The sequence below is a fragment of the Telmatherina bonti genome (genome assembly GCF_933228915.1).
Source record: "Telmatherina bonti genome assembly, chromosome: 20".
Classification (NCBI taxonomy): Eukaryota; Metazoa; Chordata; class Actinopteri; order Atheriniformes; family Telmatherinidae; genus Telmatherina; species Telmatherina bonti.
In genome coordinates this window covers 27,283,889-27,302,643 of record NC_136618.1, presented here as the reverse complement: position 1 = coordinate 27,302,643, position 18,755 = coordinate 27,283,889, and the positions used below count along the sequence as shown (strand labels likewise).

The following is an 18,755-nucleotide window of genomic DNA, read 5'->3' as shown; positions in this document are numbered from 1 at the left end:
AATATCATCATTATTCTACTTTATGTATCCTGTAATACTACTACTACTACTACTAGTAGTACTACTGCTACTGTAGTCTGTAGCAGTTTTTTGAAAATACTGGGATTTTAGCAGATTACACAGTTTTCCTTTCACATCCTAATTCTGAACCTTTCTCTCGACTCCTTCCTTTCTTGCCTCTGTTTTACTTGATTATTTTTCCCCCCTTTCAGGTTCAGTTTTGCCACATCAGGACTAATGATTACAATAAATACGATATTAATATATTCATATTGTCAAGTGCACCCGTATATGACACGTATCCCTTGGTGGAGAAAATCTGTCGGACTAAATCTGGCACACAGACTGCCGTTCTGAATGTTATAGTGCTGGACGGGACACAGGTAAAAAAAAAAAAGGACATTTAACAGTTTTTATGAACTCATCTTGATGTGATGGGTACTGAGGATGAAGCTTTATAACTGCACTTAGACTAGTTTGTGCTTTAGTTGTTTCATGACCCAATTTCTTTTCCTCTAAGTAACCCAACATAAGATTTTGACCTTTGAACTGTTTCTAACTTGTTTTGACAAAGACATCCAGTGACTAAGCTCGTTAGTAAGCATTAGAAATAGCTCGAACTGAGTAACAGACACACAGCAAGAGGACACAGAATTGTTCCTCTCTGAACAAGTGCTTTTTTCTTGTCATTTATTTACACTATAACAGCAGCATGAGACTGGTAGTAAACAGAAAACTGGCCTCATGTGAGATGATTAAAAAACATTTCAAAACTTAGTTTAATAATAGCCAGACATTATTACATCTACTTATGTCATGACAGTGTTGGATATTTGGATACTTTTACCCAAGCTATTTTTGGTGTTATTCACTCTCATTTGTATTTCTTTATATGTTTATATTTATTGATTTTCTATATCCATGAGATTTTTTTATTGCAATTTTTTTTTAAATTTGTTTTTCTTTTGTTTTTTCTCTTTTTTTTCCCCATCTTTTCCAGCGATTTCAGATAAAAATAGACATTTAGCTTGCTCTGGTACATTTACACTAATGTCTATTAATTTAGACATTATCACCCTTATAATAATAATAATAATAATAATAATAATAATAATAATAATAATAATAATAATAATAATAATAATAATAATAACTATGCAGCCCTTAATTGGAACACACAGTAAAGAAAGTGGATGGATAGATTTCATGAGTTTATTATACCCCTTTTTTGCAACCTGTTAATCAGTATGGTGGATAAAGAATAAACAAGACTCAGTCCCACCATGTAAAATGTAACTGATACATTTTTCCATCATCTCTAAAACACAGCAGTGTCACATTAATGCTTGTGAGACAGTAAAATGTTTAAACCTGCATGTTTTTCTTTGCCAACAGGCTAAATGTTGTGAGACGTCATCTGTCAGCTGCATAATGAAGGCAGAGCTTCTCTGGAGGGGACTGAGTAAGAAAATAGTACTTTTTGTAAAAAAACAAAACAAAAAAAAAAACATTTTGAGCTTTCAGCTTAGGAAATAGTGAAGTCTGACGATACTGACTTGCTTTCTGATCCCATACCACGAAATATTCAATCTGATAATGATGATATGGATGCAATACTTTGTGCAAAGTAAAATAAGTTAAATTAAATGAAAAATACTTTAATAATCCACAAAGGGAAATTCAACAATAAATAAGAAATACTTAAATAACAAATTCAAATAAATTTAAATAAAATATATATAATATATTATAATTGTATTATATAATATATTTATAATATATATAAATATATTATGAACATAATATATTTATAATATATTTATTATTTGTTTAAAATATTTTTAAATAATATAATATTTAATTTAATATACATATTTATAATATTTAGAATTTAAGTAAATAAATGTAACTAAATTAGTTACAACAAATGCTTGAATAACACATATTAGTGTATTTACTATTATAGTTTCATATCAGAACTACATGCCTCCACTGCCTGGTCAGGACCTGGTCAGGACTTGGTCAGGACCTGGTCAGGACCTGGTCAGGACTTGGTCAGGACCTGGTCAGGACCTGGTCAGGACCTGTCTGCAGTACCAAAGGACACTGAGAGTGACGTCTGTCTCACACCAGCAGCACCTGTCCTTTCCTGTCCTCCTCCTCAAATTACCTCATCACAACTTATCGTGTGTTTTTGTTGGTTCTTGGATGATTATTGAGTTTGTGGCGCTGCTACTGTCTGCACACACACACACACACACACACACACACACACACACGCATACACACATCAAACAGAGCCTTGTTGCTGTTTGTAGAGTTTAAATAGCATCACAGAACTGTGTTTGCATTCATCTGGCTCAGCTAGCCTGAATGAACACCAAAAAAACGACATGATCTGTGACATATTTCTTACACACAGCGTGCAGAAGAAGTAGTTCCTACCAAGTGGGTCTAATTTTAACCCCCAAATTACTATAATATAAATATTCCAATATGAGAATTAATCCTAGAGTATAAATATCTATTAGGTATTTGTATTTCAGTATCAATCTGTACACCATGAAAATGCAGCTCTTATACAAGATCAGCAAGCCTCTTCGACTTCTGCCGAGCTGCAAGAACTGTATTGTCTGAGACGCAAGCCTTTAAATGTCACAGCTATTATTCTGAATAATAAGAGCTTAAAGCAGTTAAATCACTGTCTTTGCAGACGTTTAAATTACAGATGGAAAAGAGATCGATTTTTTTAGGTTAATAGGTAGAAAAGCAGCTTCGTGTAATCTGAGCACTTACTGTAATGAGAAGACATCATATATTAGTCATCTTTTAATGCACTAATGTCATATCTTCAATATTTTTTTAAAGGCAACTAAAAGCAAAAACCAGGTGAAAGAACAGACTGCGCTGATTTGCAGCTTTTTGCCATCAGAGTTTCTTTAGAAAGCGCCGCCATCTACAAGGGAGAGAAATTACTCGGAGTCTGTTATTGTGTCTGTCTCCGTCTGGGAAGAGAATGGGATGCTGCAGCCTCGGGAATCATCCTGTCACAACAAAGAATTTCTGCTACTTTGAATGTTTTGACATGACAAAGTCACAGCCATGCGGTCCATCCGTGCTCCGTTTTTTTTGTGGTCAACATCTCCAGCTCTTTCCTCTTTCCTAAACACCTTCAGTGTGGGTGAGAAAGACTGAACGCCAGTGGGAGAAGTGGGGTGTTGTAATAACAATGGATCCATTTTTATATGAAAGCTGACACTCCCTGCCACATGGGAAGGCCGGCTTTCTGGAGGGGAGGTAATGGTTTCTTCTCCTCCCACTACTCCCTGAGGTGGGCTGAGTGTAAATTACATCCAGCTTGGCCTCTGTGCAGACAAGACTGGAGCCAAGTCACACCGCCCCCCCAATTCCGTTTCCTTCTCATCACCGGCTAGATCCTGATAGATAATCCCATTCTGTCAGGACAAAAAGAAAATATCAGATGGAGGAGCCACGTGTGGTTGCTATTCTTCTTTTGCCAATCTCTGATACTTTCTAGATGTTTGCTCAAGCTAAAAGCACTCCTCACTGCAGCAGCACATTCTAGACTTACTGAGTGTGTGTACTGGGAGACTCTTTGGGATTCATCAGCAGGAGAAAGGGAAGTGGAGTATGAAGGGAGAGCTGTAAATGCATACAACAACTCTCCAGATCTGCTTAAGTCAGACTGAAAGTGTCAGAGGTGCTTAGATTGAAGGCAGAGGAGCGGCTGGCAGACTGTGTTTCATGGCCTGTCAGGTCAGGATACATTATCTTCTGGCTGTACTGTTTCTTATTAGCCCCCTGCTATGTGATAAAGCCCTGCCCTGTCTTGCCTGCAATACATGACAGAGATCCTGAGAGTCTGACCTGGACTGAAGTGGTGCCTTCAGCTTGGCACTAAGCCGATCCTGTGATTGGGCTGGTAAAAAAGGCGTTTGATGGGGAGTTAATCCACACAAGATCTATGGTATAAAACCTTAAATGTTTTTTATAGTCTTCCACTTGCGCTCCAATAAAAACAAATAAATGTGACAGAAAGCTGCAAGTCTGTTAAGAAGGGAAAAGCTTTGCTTTTTTTTTTTTTTTCAAATGTAGATGCAGATTTTTACACCGACAGACAATCATCTGAAGAAAATGTGTATTAATGGACATATCCCTTCTTGAAATGGAAACATTTGGCTCATCTAATGAAACATTTGGTCTGAGTGAATTTCATGGGAACAAATGTCAAACAAGCCCTGTTTCTAAATGTCAATAAATAAATAAATAAATAAAGTCATTTTAAATTCAAGGTTTTGGCAGTTTGTAGCTTTCTGCGGTCCATCCATCCATTTTCTTAACTGCTTAGTCCAATTAAAGGTTGCGGGGAAGCTGGAGCTTATACCAGCAATCATTGGACAGGATACATTCTGGACCGGTCACCAGTCCATCACAGGGCCAACACACAGACACAAACAGCCATTAACCTAACATGCATGTCTTCAGATGGTGGGAGGAAGCCGGAGAGAACCCATGCATACACGGGGAGAACACGAGGCCGAGGCTCGTACCAGCGACCTTCTTGCTGCCACAGTGCCACACGGTGCAGACTGCATCTTATGGTGTTACAATGAGAAAGCTGTGCATTAATCTCTGACTACACACCTCAAAGAACTGCGACTGTGTGAAGGAAGAGCGGGCCGAAATTCCTCTGCAGTGAAGTAATGACTGATAAAACCATATAGAAAATCAGTCATTCAAGTTATCATTGCTAAGTTCTTACAAGCCACTGCTCACAGGCTGAATGGGACTGGAGGAGTTAACCGTATCTGAAATCACATGCATCACATGCATGTGAATCCTAACTCTGTCTCCTTTTTAAGCCACAAACAGACAAACACAAGACTGGCAGTCTCATCCAGGTATCACGCTGGGAATCACAAATGTGTGTCAACTTTCCTCCACTCTCATCTGCAGAAGCAGATGGAAACAAGCAGCTTTGAGTCTGCCGTGATCTTCTGCGCTGCCTGTTCCTCCCTCTTCCCCCTTCGTTTAATAGCAGGGGGGCTGAAATTATCACACGAGACGTACTCGGGAGACAAACGAGGAAAAGAATTGCATTACTTCACAAAGGAAAATGCCATGGGAGCGGGATGAGAAGCATGTCCTGCTGCTTAATAACAGTGGAATTATTTAAAATAGAATCCGCAGAAGCAGCAGAATATTTTCTGGATCTATATTTAGATTGGGTGCGAAGCTTCTCACCCTCGCAGCTTCGACTTGTGAGAGATTTGCAGGAGAAAAACATGCAAATCCATCAGGGTGGAGATCAATCCAGTGCCGTGTAGAGACGCTATTTTCACATGATCGATCCAAGATATTGTATGATCAAAGCAAGATCAGTCATGGTCACAGTGACCATTTCTGCACAACAGAGCAGAATGATCAAACTGAGCTCCACATTTATTCCACAGCGCTGAAATGATCTACAAAGTCAACCACAACCTTTTCACAAGCCCTCTATTTTTAGCACTGGCTGACAACACCCCAGCAGCTGATACAGGAATATCATCTGCTATTCATTCATTCACTACGCAATAACCCGCCTTGCTCTCATTCTGCAAATTTCAACATTATTACCTTCCAGGAATTTGTCAAAGCAAATTGCATTGATTAGTCGGATCTAAATCAACTGGCTTTAGTTGTGTTTATTTTGCATTGCCTTGCGGAGCATATAGCTCTGTGTGGCTGCATGCGGCTGCATTGTAATTATCCGTTTCCCCAAGCACCAAAGAAGAAGACATAATAGTGGTTTCAGGTAAATCAATGGTTGTGTGGGTGTTGAGTGGAATTTAATCATCTGCAGAAATAATGAGGTACTAAAGAAGTTGGCAACAATGTCACTGATCAAAACAAATTGATTTTCATTGATGGTGATTACACAACTCTACTGTACAACACTTTTTGTTCTTAGTTGGTGGTTAATAAAGCCACTGTCCGCCATAACGCCGAAAGCTTCAGGGGATTATCTCATGAAACAAACAAACCAGCAAAGACAGCCCAGTGTCACCAGAAAACATTATAAAGAATAATGATACATTACTAAAGCTGTGTCCTAATTCAGGGTCCGCACACTTCCAAGTGCGGATTCGTTGGCTGCATACGTCAGAGTAGCGCCAAAAGTGCTGCCCTAATTCGAAGGCTTCTTTTAATCCAACCTTTAAAACCGCACATCGTTTGGATCCAGATTATCTTGAAATGCTACAAGCGATGCATCCTTCACGGCCTCTTTTCTCCCAGCATTCAGTGCGCACCAGATAGAAAAGAATGAGCAGCAGTCAAATGCTAGTGACATTTATTTTTATGTATATACATATATTTTTGTCCCAGCAGACAAATAAGACAGCAGCAGGATTGTGTTACACACTTCAGAGTGAGTAGACTATGTAGACAACTCCAGACCTTGAACTGGGACACAGCTTATGCTGCATGTTGGAATAGGAGGACAGTCTTGTAAAGACGTTTTTGTCTTTAAGTCAGTTTGTCATCATTGTACCCAAATGGTGATACTTTAGAGCAGCATTGAGATATCAAATACCTACTTTTGGCATTACATACCCAAACCTATTGGGAGAAACTGGTCAAGATGGTTTATTTCCGCAAATTCTAAATCTACTCATGAGTCTCTAAAAGAAAGTGCTCTATTAAATGGTAAATTTGGCTTTTAAATGGTTAAACCGGGCATCAGAAACATGTCCAAGAATTCAGATTGCTTTGAATGTAAATCAGGCTAAAACGTGCCATTTTCAAATTAAACCACCATGTACTTCAAACACCTTACTCTTAGCATTCAGAGGTGAGAACAAGGCACAAAAAGTATTTTTAGTGGGAAGAGGAGGAATATAGATGAACAGCATCCTCTCCCTTATAGATGTTTCTGTCAGCTGTCTCAACTGGCATTAACATGTCTTTTAGCATGACAACATTGTGTTAAGATAAGGGGGTCAGGAAAACATAGGTGTACAGTTTTGTTTTTTTAATCAATTTTACTATTTTTAAGACAAAAACTGACTGTGAATAATATATCTCTTTGTTTTGACAATTATATTTCTTTGTACAGCACAGGGGCAAACATGCGTTTTATATAATATGCTATATAAATAAAAAAAGATTGCATTGGAAGCTGCACAGTCTTGGCAACATGGACCAAGGTAGTTGTTACACGTTCTGTCATGAAATCAGTTTGATGAACAGCAATGTACAGACCAAGTGGCAACCTCCGGTGGCTAAAAGTGAAGCCTATGCGAAATTGCATAAAACTGCAGTCCCCCCTTCATCCAATAGGGGCAGCAAAACAGAGCAAATCCCCATAGACTCCCATGTTAAAAAGACCAACTTCACAGCAGAAATAAACATGTTTACAGCCTGGTACAAAAATCCATTTTCGGGGGGGGGGGGTGAGTTCTAACTCACCTGTTTAAAAGTAATTTGATCTCAAAATTTGGAATATTTGGGGGCGTGTCCTTTTGATTGACAGGTACCCTATCTCGCGCTTCAATTAAGAAGAACGTAGAACAACCACGGTTTTTAGCCGGTTAACAACATGACTTAGCTTTAGCCCGCTTTCCTCCGTTAGCTGCTGTTATCTCTAGGTTAGCTCTTAGCTACAGAAAGCTCGGAGTTCGCTCGATGTCAATCATCCACCATGATGCTCACAGCCCCCCTCTCAGCTCCACCTCTTTGCCCATATTTGTATTTTCGGCACGAGACGACACGCATGCCTCTGCCAAGATGGCGATGGTAGGAACCACCCAGCTCTTCAGAAACCTATGGGTGACGTCACGGAGGCCCCATTCATCTTTTTATTTACAGTCTATGGTACAGACATCCACTGTGCAACAACACTTCAGCTGCAAACATTTATTTTTCTGCATGGAGTAAACATGCAGCATCCAATAATGCATGATTAAAAATACACTTTGCATTTGAATGTTGGTTTTGCACATCTTCAGACTTCAAAGTGATGCATATGTTTGTAGGTAACCAGCAGAGGCAGTGTAGGGCCAAGTGTGATTCTATATGTAACATCCTTTTATACCATCTACAGAACCACAGCTGTCACTCACTCTGCAGTAACTTTAAAATCAACCAAATATCAATTATTCCTTCCAGTGTGATTATTGATGTTTTATAGGCAAGCATGTGAACAATTAACAAAACAAGGTGCGTGGAGCTTGAAAACTTACCTTGGGGTAAAAACCAGTCATATTCTCAGACTAACTCCACTGCAATGTAAGACTGTCAAAGACTGCCAAACATTAAAGGTTTTATAGTGAATTTACTGATTAAAGAGAAAATAACACAACAGGCTTTGATCTGTGTGGCGTTCTGAATAGATGTGAGGGAACAGATGGTGACAGGCTGCTGGGTTCGTTGGCCAGCTCTGTGTACACTCGAAGTAACAGGTCACTAAAGACTAACTTTGGGATGTTTGGGCTGAGAGCCCTGCTCATCATAGCTCTATTCAGCTATCATCTGATTTATAACTGCATCCTGAGCTGGCTATGAGATGCTGCTGCAGAGAAACCTTATGATACCTGATTCTGATTTAGATAAATGAGTTTAAACTTGAGGTCAAGGTATATGGCAACCTTCAGTACAAGCAAACCGTACAAAATCACACTTACCGGAAAGTAAAGAAGCAAGGCACCACAGAGGATGGCCTCCAGCAAGATGAGACCTGATGCTCTGATGCTCTGCCAAAACAAAAAGATACAGCAGTTTCTTATAATATGCATCTTTTTTTTTCTACCACCTGTAAAATAAACTGTAACTCAACAATTTATATAAGATCTCAACAACTTTAGTCCAGTCAGATTTGCAGTCTCCTGTTGAGTTTAAATGCAAGATTCTGGGCTTGTCTGGGCTTGTCAGTAGCAAGCCATAGAAGGTGCACTAGTGAACTGTAGCTGCTGGCCATGCTGAAAGTACTAAAATTAAAACAAAGCAGTGAGGCTGAAATCCAATAAAGCAAAACATCTATTTTGGGTGGCTGTAGCTCAGGAGGAAGAGCAGTTGTCCTTCAGCTGGTAAGTTGGGGGATTGATTCCAGGCTTCCCCTGAAATGCTGAAGTGTCCTAGGGCAAGACACTGAATCCCAAACTGCCCCCCAATGTGCCTATCAGGGTATGAGTGAGTGTGTGTGTGAATGGGTGAATGTGACAAGTAGTGTAAAGCACTTTGAGTGGTCTGCATGACTAGAAAAGCGCTATGGATGTACAAGTCCATTTACCAATGAGCTAAATAGCTTTCAGGAGCTACTCGGTTGGCAACAATTCTCAATGAAAACACCTTAATCACATTACAAAGTGGAGTCATTTGATTATGTTTCTGCACTTGACAGTCTTCTTAATTTTTATGTTCATGCAAAAGCACAGATTTCCACAACATGAAGACAACTAAGCCAGAAGTGTGGTAAGCTAACTCATCTCTAAGGGCGTGCAGTGGTGAAGCTTAATGGTGCAGTGGGTAATGCTAATGCGCTAAGGCATTTCAGGGTTTGTGCTGGTTATAAACTCAATCAGCTGAAGGCGTTACTATGAAATTTCACTCTGGTTACTTTAATTAGGGCTATCTAAAGACTGATGTACATACAATTTCTTGCTAGTTACCTTACTATATAGTAGTTCATTTCCTGATTAGGGTTTCTGTGGAGCAAAAAGTGTGCACGTTAACCATCCATTGTCTGCTGATAGACACCTATACCATCACAGATGCTTTTAAGTGCACTGCAAAGCCTAAATGCCCCCCCCCCCCCCCCCCCCCCCTTTTCTGTCAACTTAAGCATGATTTAGATTCACAAAGCAACAGGCTAGTTTTCTAATTTTGCTGAAAATTCTTAAATGAGTTCATGCCCTGAAAAGTTGGCACATCACACGATTTAACAGATTTGTAAAATGTCTAAACCAGTGGCGTGCCAGTAATACCTGGCCTGTCACGTTACATTGATGTTAAAAAAATGATTGCATTAGTTATGCATCGTTGTGCAGAGACATGATGCTATTTGCAGCACTTTTAAAGGAACAGTGGGTCACCTTTAAGGTCAAGCTAGAGACGGGGAGAGAGAGAGGCACATCAGGTCAAGTGGTTTGCGTCACAGAGGGGCTTTAGGAGCAGAGAAAGTCAGTTGTGAGAAACTTCTTGTTTAACTGTTTTGCTGTTATGGTGGTCAAGTGGTTCAAGATGGGTTCTCCCCTAACTGCAAGTAAATATAAAAGACATCTACCGATGCCATCAGTCTGTTTTGCCTGAAACTGGTGTTGTTGGTGATGATGGCGCTATGCTCTGTACTCCAACTGGCCTGTCTGGGCTCTCAGGTTGGTCCACCAGCTGTTATTTTTGTTGCTGTGTTTGTTCTGTTTCTTCTGCTTTGAATTTGCAACTTGGTTTTGTGTTTCTTTTAGATTTAAACTGGTTTATTTTTCTTCAAGGCAACTAGACCATAAAGTGGATTGGCTAGGCACTCATGGTAGTGGACCCCCACTTCTTCAAACGAGGGCACATGTTTTTAGTTTTCAGTGAATAAGTGGGGGCACACCTGGGACCTCCTTTGCTGGGAATTCCAGCAATGCACATGATAAATGTTACCACAGAGTTTTAAGGTCAGAATGTTGCATAATGCATCTTTAACCGTGTTTTGTATCTATACAACTTTAATTTTTCTCATTAAGTTCTGTATTAAATAGTTTTGACTGCCTCACACGTCTCTATATCCAAAAGGAGCGACCCAGCATTTATTTCCTGGGATCTCTGCCCCAGGTGGCGTTGGCCAGATAAATTCCGAAATAAATCTTCCTTTAATCCCTTACCTTCCTGTTGTTCATTTCACCCTTAATAATACTGTACCACGCTGCCACACTATTTTACGATAAGCTTTATCTATAAATACCACACAACTTTTCTAGTCCAATGTCTGGGACTCTGCTCATTCTAACGTTCCACATGTTCCCCAGCCGGGCTACAAATACTACAAACTATCATCTAATCAACAATCAGTTGATGTGTTCACCTGATTGTTGATCTGTTAACCATAAAGCTAGCTAATATTTCAGTCCTGGAGTAATCACTTCGCCTCAACCTCCAGAGCTCAGTTCAGAAGTGGAAGCAGGAAAGTTTAACAGCAGTTCCTGCTGGAGTTGTCACTAATAGTGGAAACCACAGACCAGAGCAGCACGTTTAATAAGTCGTCCAATAAATGTTACACTTCAGGAGCAAAAATACCAGACATGAAGACGAGGAAAATAACTGGTGGTGTTGTTGCTGAACGTGAATATGTTTAGTTCGCTTAGTATAGCAGCAGTCATTTTATAAAGTCAGCTGGCCAAGGTTCAATCCTGATGTCTCTCTGACACACTTTCTCATCTACCTGCAGAACAATTAAGACACTAGAGCCCACAGGATGTTAAAAATATATTAATTCATTCATTATCCAAACTGCTTAGTCTGATTAAGGGTTGTGGGGGCGCTGGAGTCTATCCCAGCAATCATTGAGCGAGTGGTCGGGTACACCCTGGACAGGCCGCCAGTCCATCACAGGATCAAAGCGACAAATAACCACTCACACTCACTCCTTGGGAAAAGTTAAAGTAACCAGTTAATCTAGCATGCATGTCTTTGGATGGTGGGAGGAAGCTGGAGTACCAGAAGAGAACCCACGCATACACAGGGAGAACATGGAAACTCCACGCAAAAAGGCCACTATTTGAGCCTCCCTAAAGCTGAGAATCAAACCAGCAACCTTATTGCTGTGAGGTCACAGTGCTAACCCCTATGCCAACATGCAGCCTGATATACACATATACATATTATACATAATATAATACAGTAAAGATAGCATCAATATGTAACACAGGAATTGGACATGGTACCAAGGATAGTCAAATCATTATGGAAAATGTTCTTTAAATTACTTTTAGGCTACGTTGGTTAGGCCAAAAGAGGTCTTTATTATTCAAAATGGTATTTATTTAACCATGTGTGCGCTGGTAATTAAAGACAGCAGCCTTATTATAAACAGGTTACTGTCTGTTTCATTAGATACTTGCTTCATGTTACTGCCAAAGAAGTAAAATAGGGATAACAATCTGTATTGACTGGTCTAGTTGTATTGAAAACATAATTTCAATAAATTAAGTTTTTGTACATGATGTATTTGTATAAAAATGAAAAGCCTTGTTTAATGGGAAAACAGGTTTTGCCTGATGTAATTTTTTTTGCGTATCTGTTTCAGCTAAATAAACTGATTTGAGGTTGCAGTGATGAACTGAGCTTGTTAGAGCTGGTTCTCAGAAATGTTGCTGACTCCATGCAATGATTTCTACCACAGTCATGTTGTCTGTGTGAGACCCCAAAGGGCAGGTTCAACACTGGTTTCATTCTTGTTTCTTATGTAACAAGACTGTAGATCTTGGTGTAAAAAATTAAGTGTTTATCATTCAGTACTGAGAAACTGAACTTGTATTTCAGTCTGAAATTATCCACTTTTTTTAAAAAAAACAAACAAAGATTTTACAATTCCTTCCTACTCAGTTGTGCATGAAAAGTGGACAGTTCTGTCTAAACTAAGAAAAATAAATGCAATGACTGGAAACCACCAAAAACCACAATCAATTTTTATACTTGAGATTTGAATCCTAAAAATAAGATCTGTTTTATATATTGTCTTTTGTCATTTTTTTTTTTTTTTTATTAAATATGTGGTTCAATTTATTTTCAAATAATTTAATGTGCTGTTTATCCATATATTTTCACAAGTATATTCATCATTATTTTTTGTTTTCCAAGGGAGAAGGCAAAGATTGTTTATGAAACAAGTGACTATATTCTTTAATATAATATATAGAAACAAAGAACTTAAAAAAACAAAGAAAATAAATAAATTTAAAAAAAAAACAAAAAAAAAAAAACAATTTTGCTACTTTATCATTGTAAAACAAAGGAGAAATATGTAAAAAATATTTACAAATGTGGTCGTGGTCCCAGCTTTTCTGGAGATGCAGCAATGCCGCATGAGAATGTAAAAGAGCAGGATTTCACCATATTCCTGGTAGATTCTAAAACAGGAACAGGCTTTCTTCCTTTCTTTCTTTTTTTGTTGGACGAAAAAGGACAAAGTATAGTGAAAGCTCCTCCCTAAAGGCCTTTCTCCATAGATGGGTCCACCATTTTAGGAGCTTTCTGTGAGCCTCTTGTATAAGATATTTAGCGGCATATCGGCTTCTAATTGACAAGACGCTTGAGGGGGCTTTCAGGAAGCAGAAGACAGCTGTGTCGCCCATTTAAAAGTACATACAAAAGAAAACAGAAGCCTTATTTCTGTTCGCCAGATGAGTGATGTTTATCTTACCTAAAATAAACATTAAAAGAAAAAAAAAAAAGCATCTTAAATGGGGTCATATGCTATAACACGGTAAACAGCCCTAGCATTAAAAAACAATAGGTCAGTTAGCTGGGTGGTTAGCTGTGGTGAAGGAGGGGGACTTGCAGGAGTAATGAAAAATCCTGGTAATTCTAGTGTTAATTTCTTGAGTGGGAATAAGTAGGGATTTTTGAAGAGAAACTTCTGGCAGTAGGCGGTGCTGAAATGATGACAGACCATCATTGGCTTTATTGATGGAAGCAACGCGTTGTTTGACTGTAGTTGTTAGGAGCAAACTGCTACATCAACTCTTTATTTAAATTGAACTCAGCTGTTCTGTAACTCAGCACAAAGCTTTTGCTGACGAGACGATAAATGAGACACACTGTACATCTACTGACTCCACGCTGTCCACTGCCTTTTGTTTGACTTATGGCTCCCCTACATTGTTAGCACACCATCGCACCACTCAAGCTAAAAAGACTTGACACTTTGCTATGAATATATCCAGCACACGGGCTTAGGAAAGTTATTAACTTCGACAGGCACCACGTTGTCTGCCAGGTGCCAACATCAACATCTCACACTGCCACATGTCCCATTAAAGATAAACCAGATAAATAATAATTAAATACCAGGCTTTGAATTTGAGAGATGAAGCAGCATAATGTGAAAAAAAACATCAGAGTAAATATGTTTTTGTGATGTAATTTTCACACTGGTCAACATCCAAGGTGATGATTTTGAGCTGATCTGATAAGTCCAAGCTGTTTGAAAGGATTTCAAAGCTTTACTCTGACCACTCGCATATGGTTTTACTGGTTTATTCTTTCCAATGGTTTGATGGCCATATGGCCCAGGAAACATCAAACATCTAGCTGATGTTACATTGCACTTGTGACATTAATTACTGTAGCTCTCGCTTATCCACTGATAACTTTCCAAACTTTTACTTGTCATGGACAGATATTAAACCCCCGGTTCATTGTGGTGACTGCGTTGCATGATAATCTATATTAAATGTATTTAATTAACTTTCACTTTTAGGTTTCTGTGACACATTATTAGTCTTAATAATGGGATAAAACTTTGTAATACACAACCAACACACTGAAAATGTGTGCAAGCTCAGAGTATGTAACATATCTCACCTTATTTCTTCGAAAGTGGTAGATAAGCACCATGCTTATGAAGACGATCAGCATGCAGAGGCACTGGAAAGAGAGCACAGCCAAGCGCAGAGCTCCATCCTCATGTGCCACACAGGGGGTGTCGTCCTTGCAGTAGGAACAGCCCTGCTGGCACGGCAGGCAGTTGCTGGAAGACCCCTCATCTGCATTGGGACCACTCTCTATCGCTTTTCCTTTTCGGTCCACTTCTGTTAGAAAAGGATTGAAATTTCAGTTCTTGACCCAATAATCTTTATGTTACTAGCTGACCAACAACCTTATCAGCTCTCATTGTCATCTATTTAAAAGTTTTCCTCAACCTGCTCACCAGTATCACCAGCAACGAGCTCAAAACAGCAATGTGGGTTTGCTGGTTCAATGGCTAAAGTTATGGAGAAACCTGAAAGTTGAAACAGTTAAAGGTGTGTGGTGTGTGTGTGTGTGTGTGTGTGGGGGGGGGGGGGGGGGGGGGGGGGGGGTCTAAGGATGTTATTACCAGTTCCCATAATGGTTTACTGGGAAATATTAAACATATTAATGATATGGAAAGGGAGGAGAAGAGGTTGAGATGGGGTAAAAGATGAGCAATAAAAAGGATGATGGAAGGATGTTAAGATGAAGAAGGAAGGAAGTGGGAAAAACAGATGGGGTAGAAGGGATAGATACATACATGGATGGATGGATGGATGGAGAAGATAAGTGAGAGGATAAATGAACATGGGAGGGAAATGGATGAATGAGAAAAGGATCAACAGATGAAGGAAAGGGCTAGAACAGTTGGATGGATGGAAGACTGAATGGATGATGGTGTTTGTTGGTGTAAATTCTTCGTTTGTTCATGGTAAACCTGAGACCTTAACAATTATAAATAAACTCCTTTATATAGGTTCTTGAAATTGTTTTACCTGTAAGCTGAATGGTTTCTCCATTTCCAAATAGTCATGGGGATGTTTGGGCTGTAAATTGAGGGAATATTGTCACCTGTGATTTGTTTCCCTTCCAGACCAAAACTGGAAGGATGGTAAACATAAACATGTGCAAACATTACCACTGACATTAAGGTAGAGAACAGTATAAAAGGAAGATTTTGAAGTGCTAAAACGAGAAGTGCTTGGACAGAAATAATGGTTGACGACCATAAAAGCAATCGTTGAAAAAATGCAAGATACAAAAAGGAGAAAAAAATCTTCCCAGGGTAAACAAGGTACAAAATAAACAAGCTAGGGGACAAAAGGAAGCCTCTGGACTGGTAATTGGTTTGTATAGAAATCCCTGGAGAGATGCTCCATATGGCTGGATAGATAACATATTTTGGACTTATGGAGCTTTTATGGAAGCTTTATGGTTAACGGCCATTGTCTCAGAGATTTGCTGGGATTTTGCCTTTAAAAAACAACTGGCCTATTTTTCAAAGCTATTCACATCATTGATCCCTTCAAAAGGACTATTTATCTCCATAGCGATGAGTCACTCCACCATACAGCGACGAAACACTCTTACTGGTTTGTTGCTGCTCCATCTGAGTGACATGCAGAGGAAGCTTAGCTACAAGAACTTTACTGTTGTATCGAAATACAAAAAACCAGATGGGAATATCACTGGGAGACACGGGACAGAGCGTTTTACTGGTTTCCACTGCAATGGAGTGTCAAATATGTGCCTTTGTGGATTAACAGGGTTGCTACTGGCAGCATGGTGGTCCACACTGCAGCACTATGCCTCACTAACAGGCTTGCTTCTCCTCGCCATTGTTGTGCTATAAAAGGCACAGCTATTGAGCTTTCATGCAGACTCAAACACATGAACGAGTTTGTGTTCACTCGCAGCACAATGTGAGAGGGCCAAAGCAGACAGCACAGATCTCTGCAGTTCAAAGCAAAGAATTTAAAGTAGAAATTGGGATGCAATAATGTGAGGTAAAACGAGGGAAGCTGAGACAGACAAGGAAAAGCGTGCCTGATGAAATTTGAGTGGGATGAGGCAGCAGTGGATGCGGACTGAAATGGTTGAGGAAGCGATGGAGGGTGTGGGGGAAAACTATCGAGGCTCAATGTTTGCACAAATATTTCTTTACTCACAGCAGACAGAGAAAGCTGGAGAAAGTAAATACCATTAAAGAGATATTTCCCATCTTCAATCATCACAGTCTCCCAGGAGTCTGCCGGGCAGACAGGGCAGACATTGTTCCTGCAATTAGCTCGTTATGAAGAGCAACTTTCACTGCTATAGCTGTCTGAAATGAAATAAATAAAACCAATCGCAATTATTTCACAGAGTTTCACCTGTGACAGACTGAATGTCTGCAAGTAATCATGCAGAATGTTGCAGTTGCATCGGATTTATCTCAGACCGGGGTCTCCCACTCCGGTCCTCCAGGGCTACCATCCTGCAGGTACACCCTGGACAGGCTGCCAGTCCATCACAGATAAATAAATAAATAATAACAACAACCAAGCTTCAACACAGACCATGAGTCAAACCAGCATTGGAAGTACACAAATTCAACTTACATCTTATTTTCCTGCTCTTCAGTGTTTATTATTCACATTTGAAAATGCTGCCAAAAGCCCCATCTAAACCTGTAATAATGAAGGTTTTTAACTGAATTTGTAAACCAATAGGAATTCCCAGCTTTGTTTATTGTACTGTTTTACTTTTAGAATAAAACTATTTCTTTTACTCATAGTGTGTTTTTTTTCATTGAAAAGTGCTTTATAGATGATACAGGTGATAAAATAAATGGTAAAATAAGTTTCTAAAAGAAACAGCTTGTCACCTTTAGTGACTATTTGTGATTTAATGAGTCATTACAAAGGCTGGATGATCCTATGCATTGAGCAAGGTCAGGCTTGAAAAATAAACAATAAAACTTTGAAATTTTTTTTATAATTCACAGTAAAGCAGCTGCTAACATTCGCACTTCTCTTTGTCAAAAAGCTGGCAGCTACATTAAGAGTTCTCCGCTAAACTTTTTATTACAAAAAAAAACAAAACAGCAACAGTTGACCAAATCTGGATGAGCTAAAAGCTCGGTTAACTTTGTCTTGATCAGCAGAAGTGTGCAAAAGTTGCTTCAGTTCTGCAACACTTTGATTAAGAGTGAAAGAACAAGTCAGAGTCAAGCATGTTGACTGTGTCTGCATGGGGTTTAAGTAAATCCAGCTAAATGCATATGGGAAAAAACTAACACACCATAAATAAACCAGATTAGTGACAGTAAGTCAACAATTTGCAGGAAAAAACATTCAAACAGAGTGATGCATATAACCTAAAAATCCTCTAGTAATACTCTAGTTAAACATGTACTAGAAGAGCGACTGAAAGTAACACAACGCTTCCATTGTGGTTTTGTTGCTGCTTACAACCACAGCTTAACTCTGAACCAGCTCTAAACCAGAACTAGGATTTGTGATGACTTACTTGTGAAGCCGTTGATCGCTACTCTGTTGGGATGGTAGAATCCGTTCTTGCACTCACACTTGTACTTGTCCAAAACAAATCCATGACCATGGAGCGGCAAACACTGCGAAGAGAAACACACACAATAACCACCAATAAGGAGACGTGATTTGGAAAGGAATGTTGTTTAACCCTTTCAAACCCCGCTGTCAGGTACAAGACTTGTTGTGGACCAACTATTTTACTGGACTACTTTTGCTGATGTAACTGGACCATTTTGTTGCAACATCATCTGCTTCTGGATTGCAGCATGTAGTAGTCAGTGTTTACTGAGTCTACGGTTGTGATCGTACCATGCATTGTTACCCATCAATCTAATCTCAGGAATCTTATCTGTCTGATGGTTTGAAACATTTATAGCTACTTGAAAGGTAGCCTGACTGAAATACATACTTCTGTCATAAACAGAGGTGGCAATTCCTGGTCCAGAAGGTAAAAGTCCTGTCCGGCAGCTGTTCCAACCAGTCATCAAACGAGCTGAATTTAATGAGTTTATTTGCCAGGTAAACGAGCCTGTTAGTGAAAGCACCTGTTCTAAATGTACAGGTAGATCCAAAAACATGGCAGGACTTTTACTTTCTGGACCAGGAGTTGCCACCTCTGGTCACATGCCAGATACGGAGCGTCTGTTCTAGCCTGCAGATAAAACTCGCAGTGTTCTGTGGGATGATAGTCCTGCGGATGTGGGTCTAATTACTGAAGCTGCAAGT

General features: G+C 39.4%; 1 protein-coding gene across 1 annotated transcript in view; it reads right to left on the bottom strand.

Moving 5' to 3' along the window:
* The window catches only part of gpr158a (G protein-coupled receptor 158a), a gene marked incomplete at both ends in the record, with an annotated part of 109,151 nt that overhangs the window by 39,824 nt on the left and 50,572 nt on the right, over positions 1–18,755 (bottom strand). Inside the window, 3 exons of the mRNA XM_079259484.1 lie at positions 8,688–8,756; positions 14,569–14,795; positions 18,007–18,109. Of these exons, the coding sequence (XP_079115610.1) occupies positions 8,688–8,756; positions 14,569–14,795; positions 18,007–18,109 (399 nt within the window). The remainder of the gene's footprint in view (positions 1–8,687; positions 8,757–14,568; positions 14,796–18,006; positions 18,110–18,755) is intronic.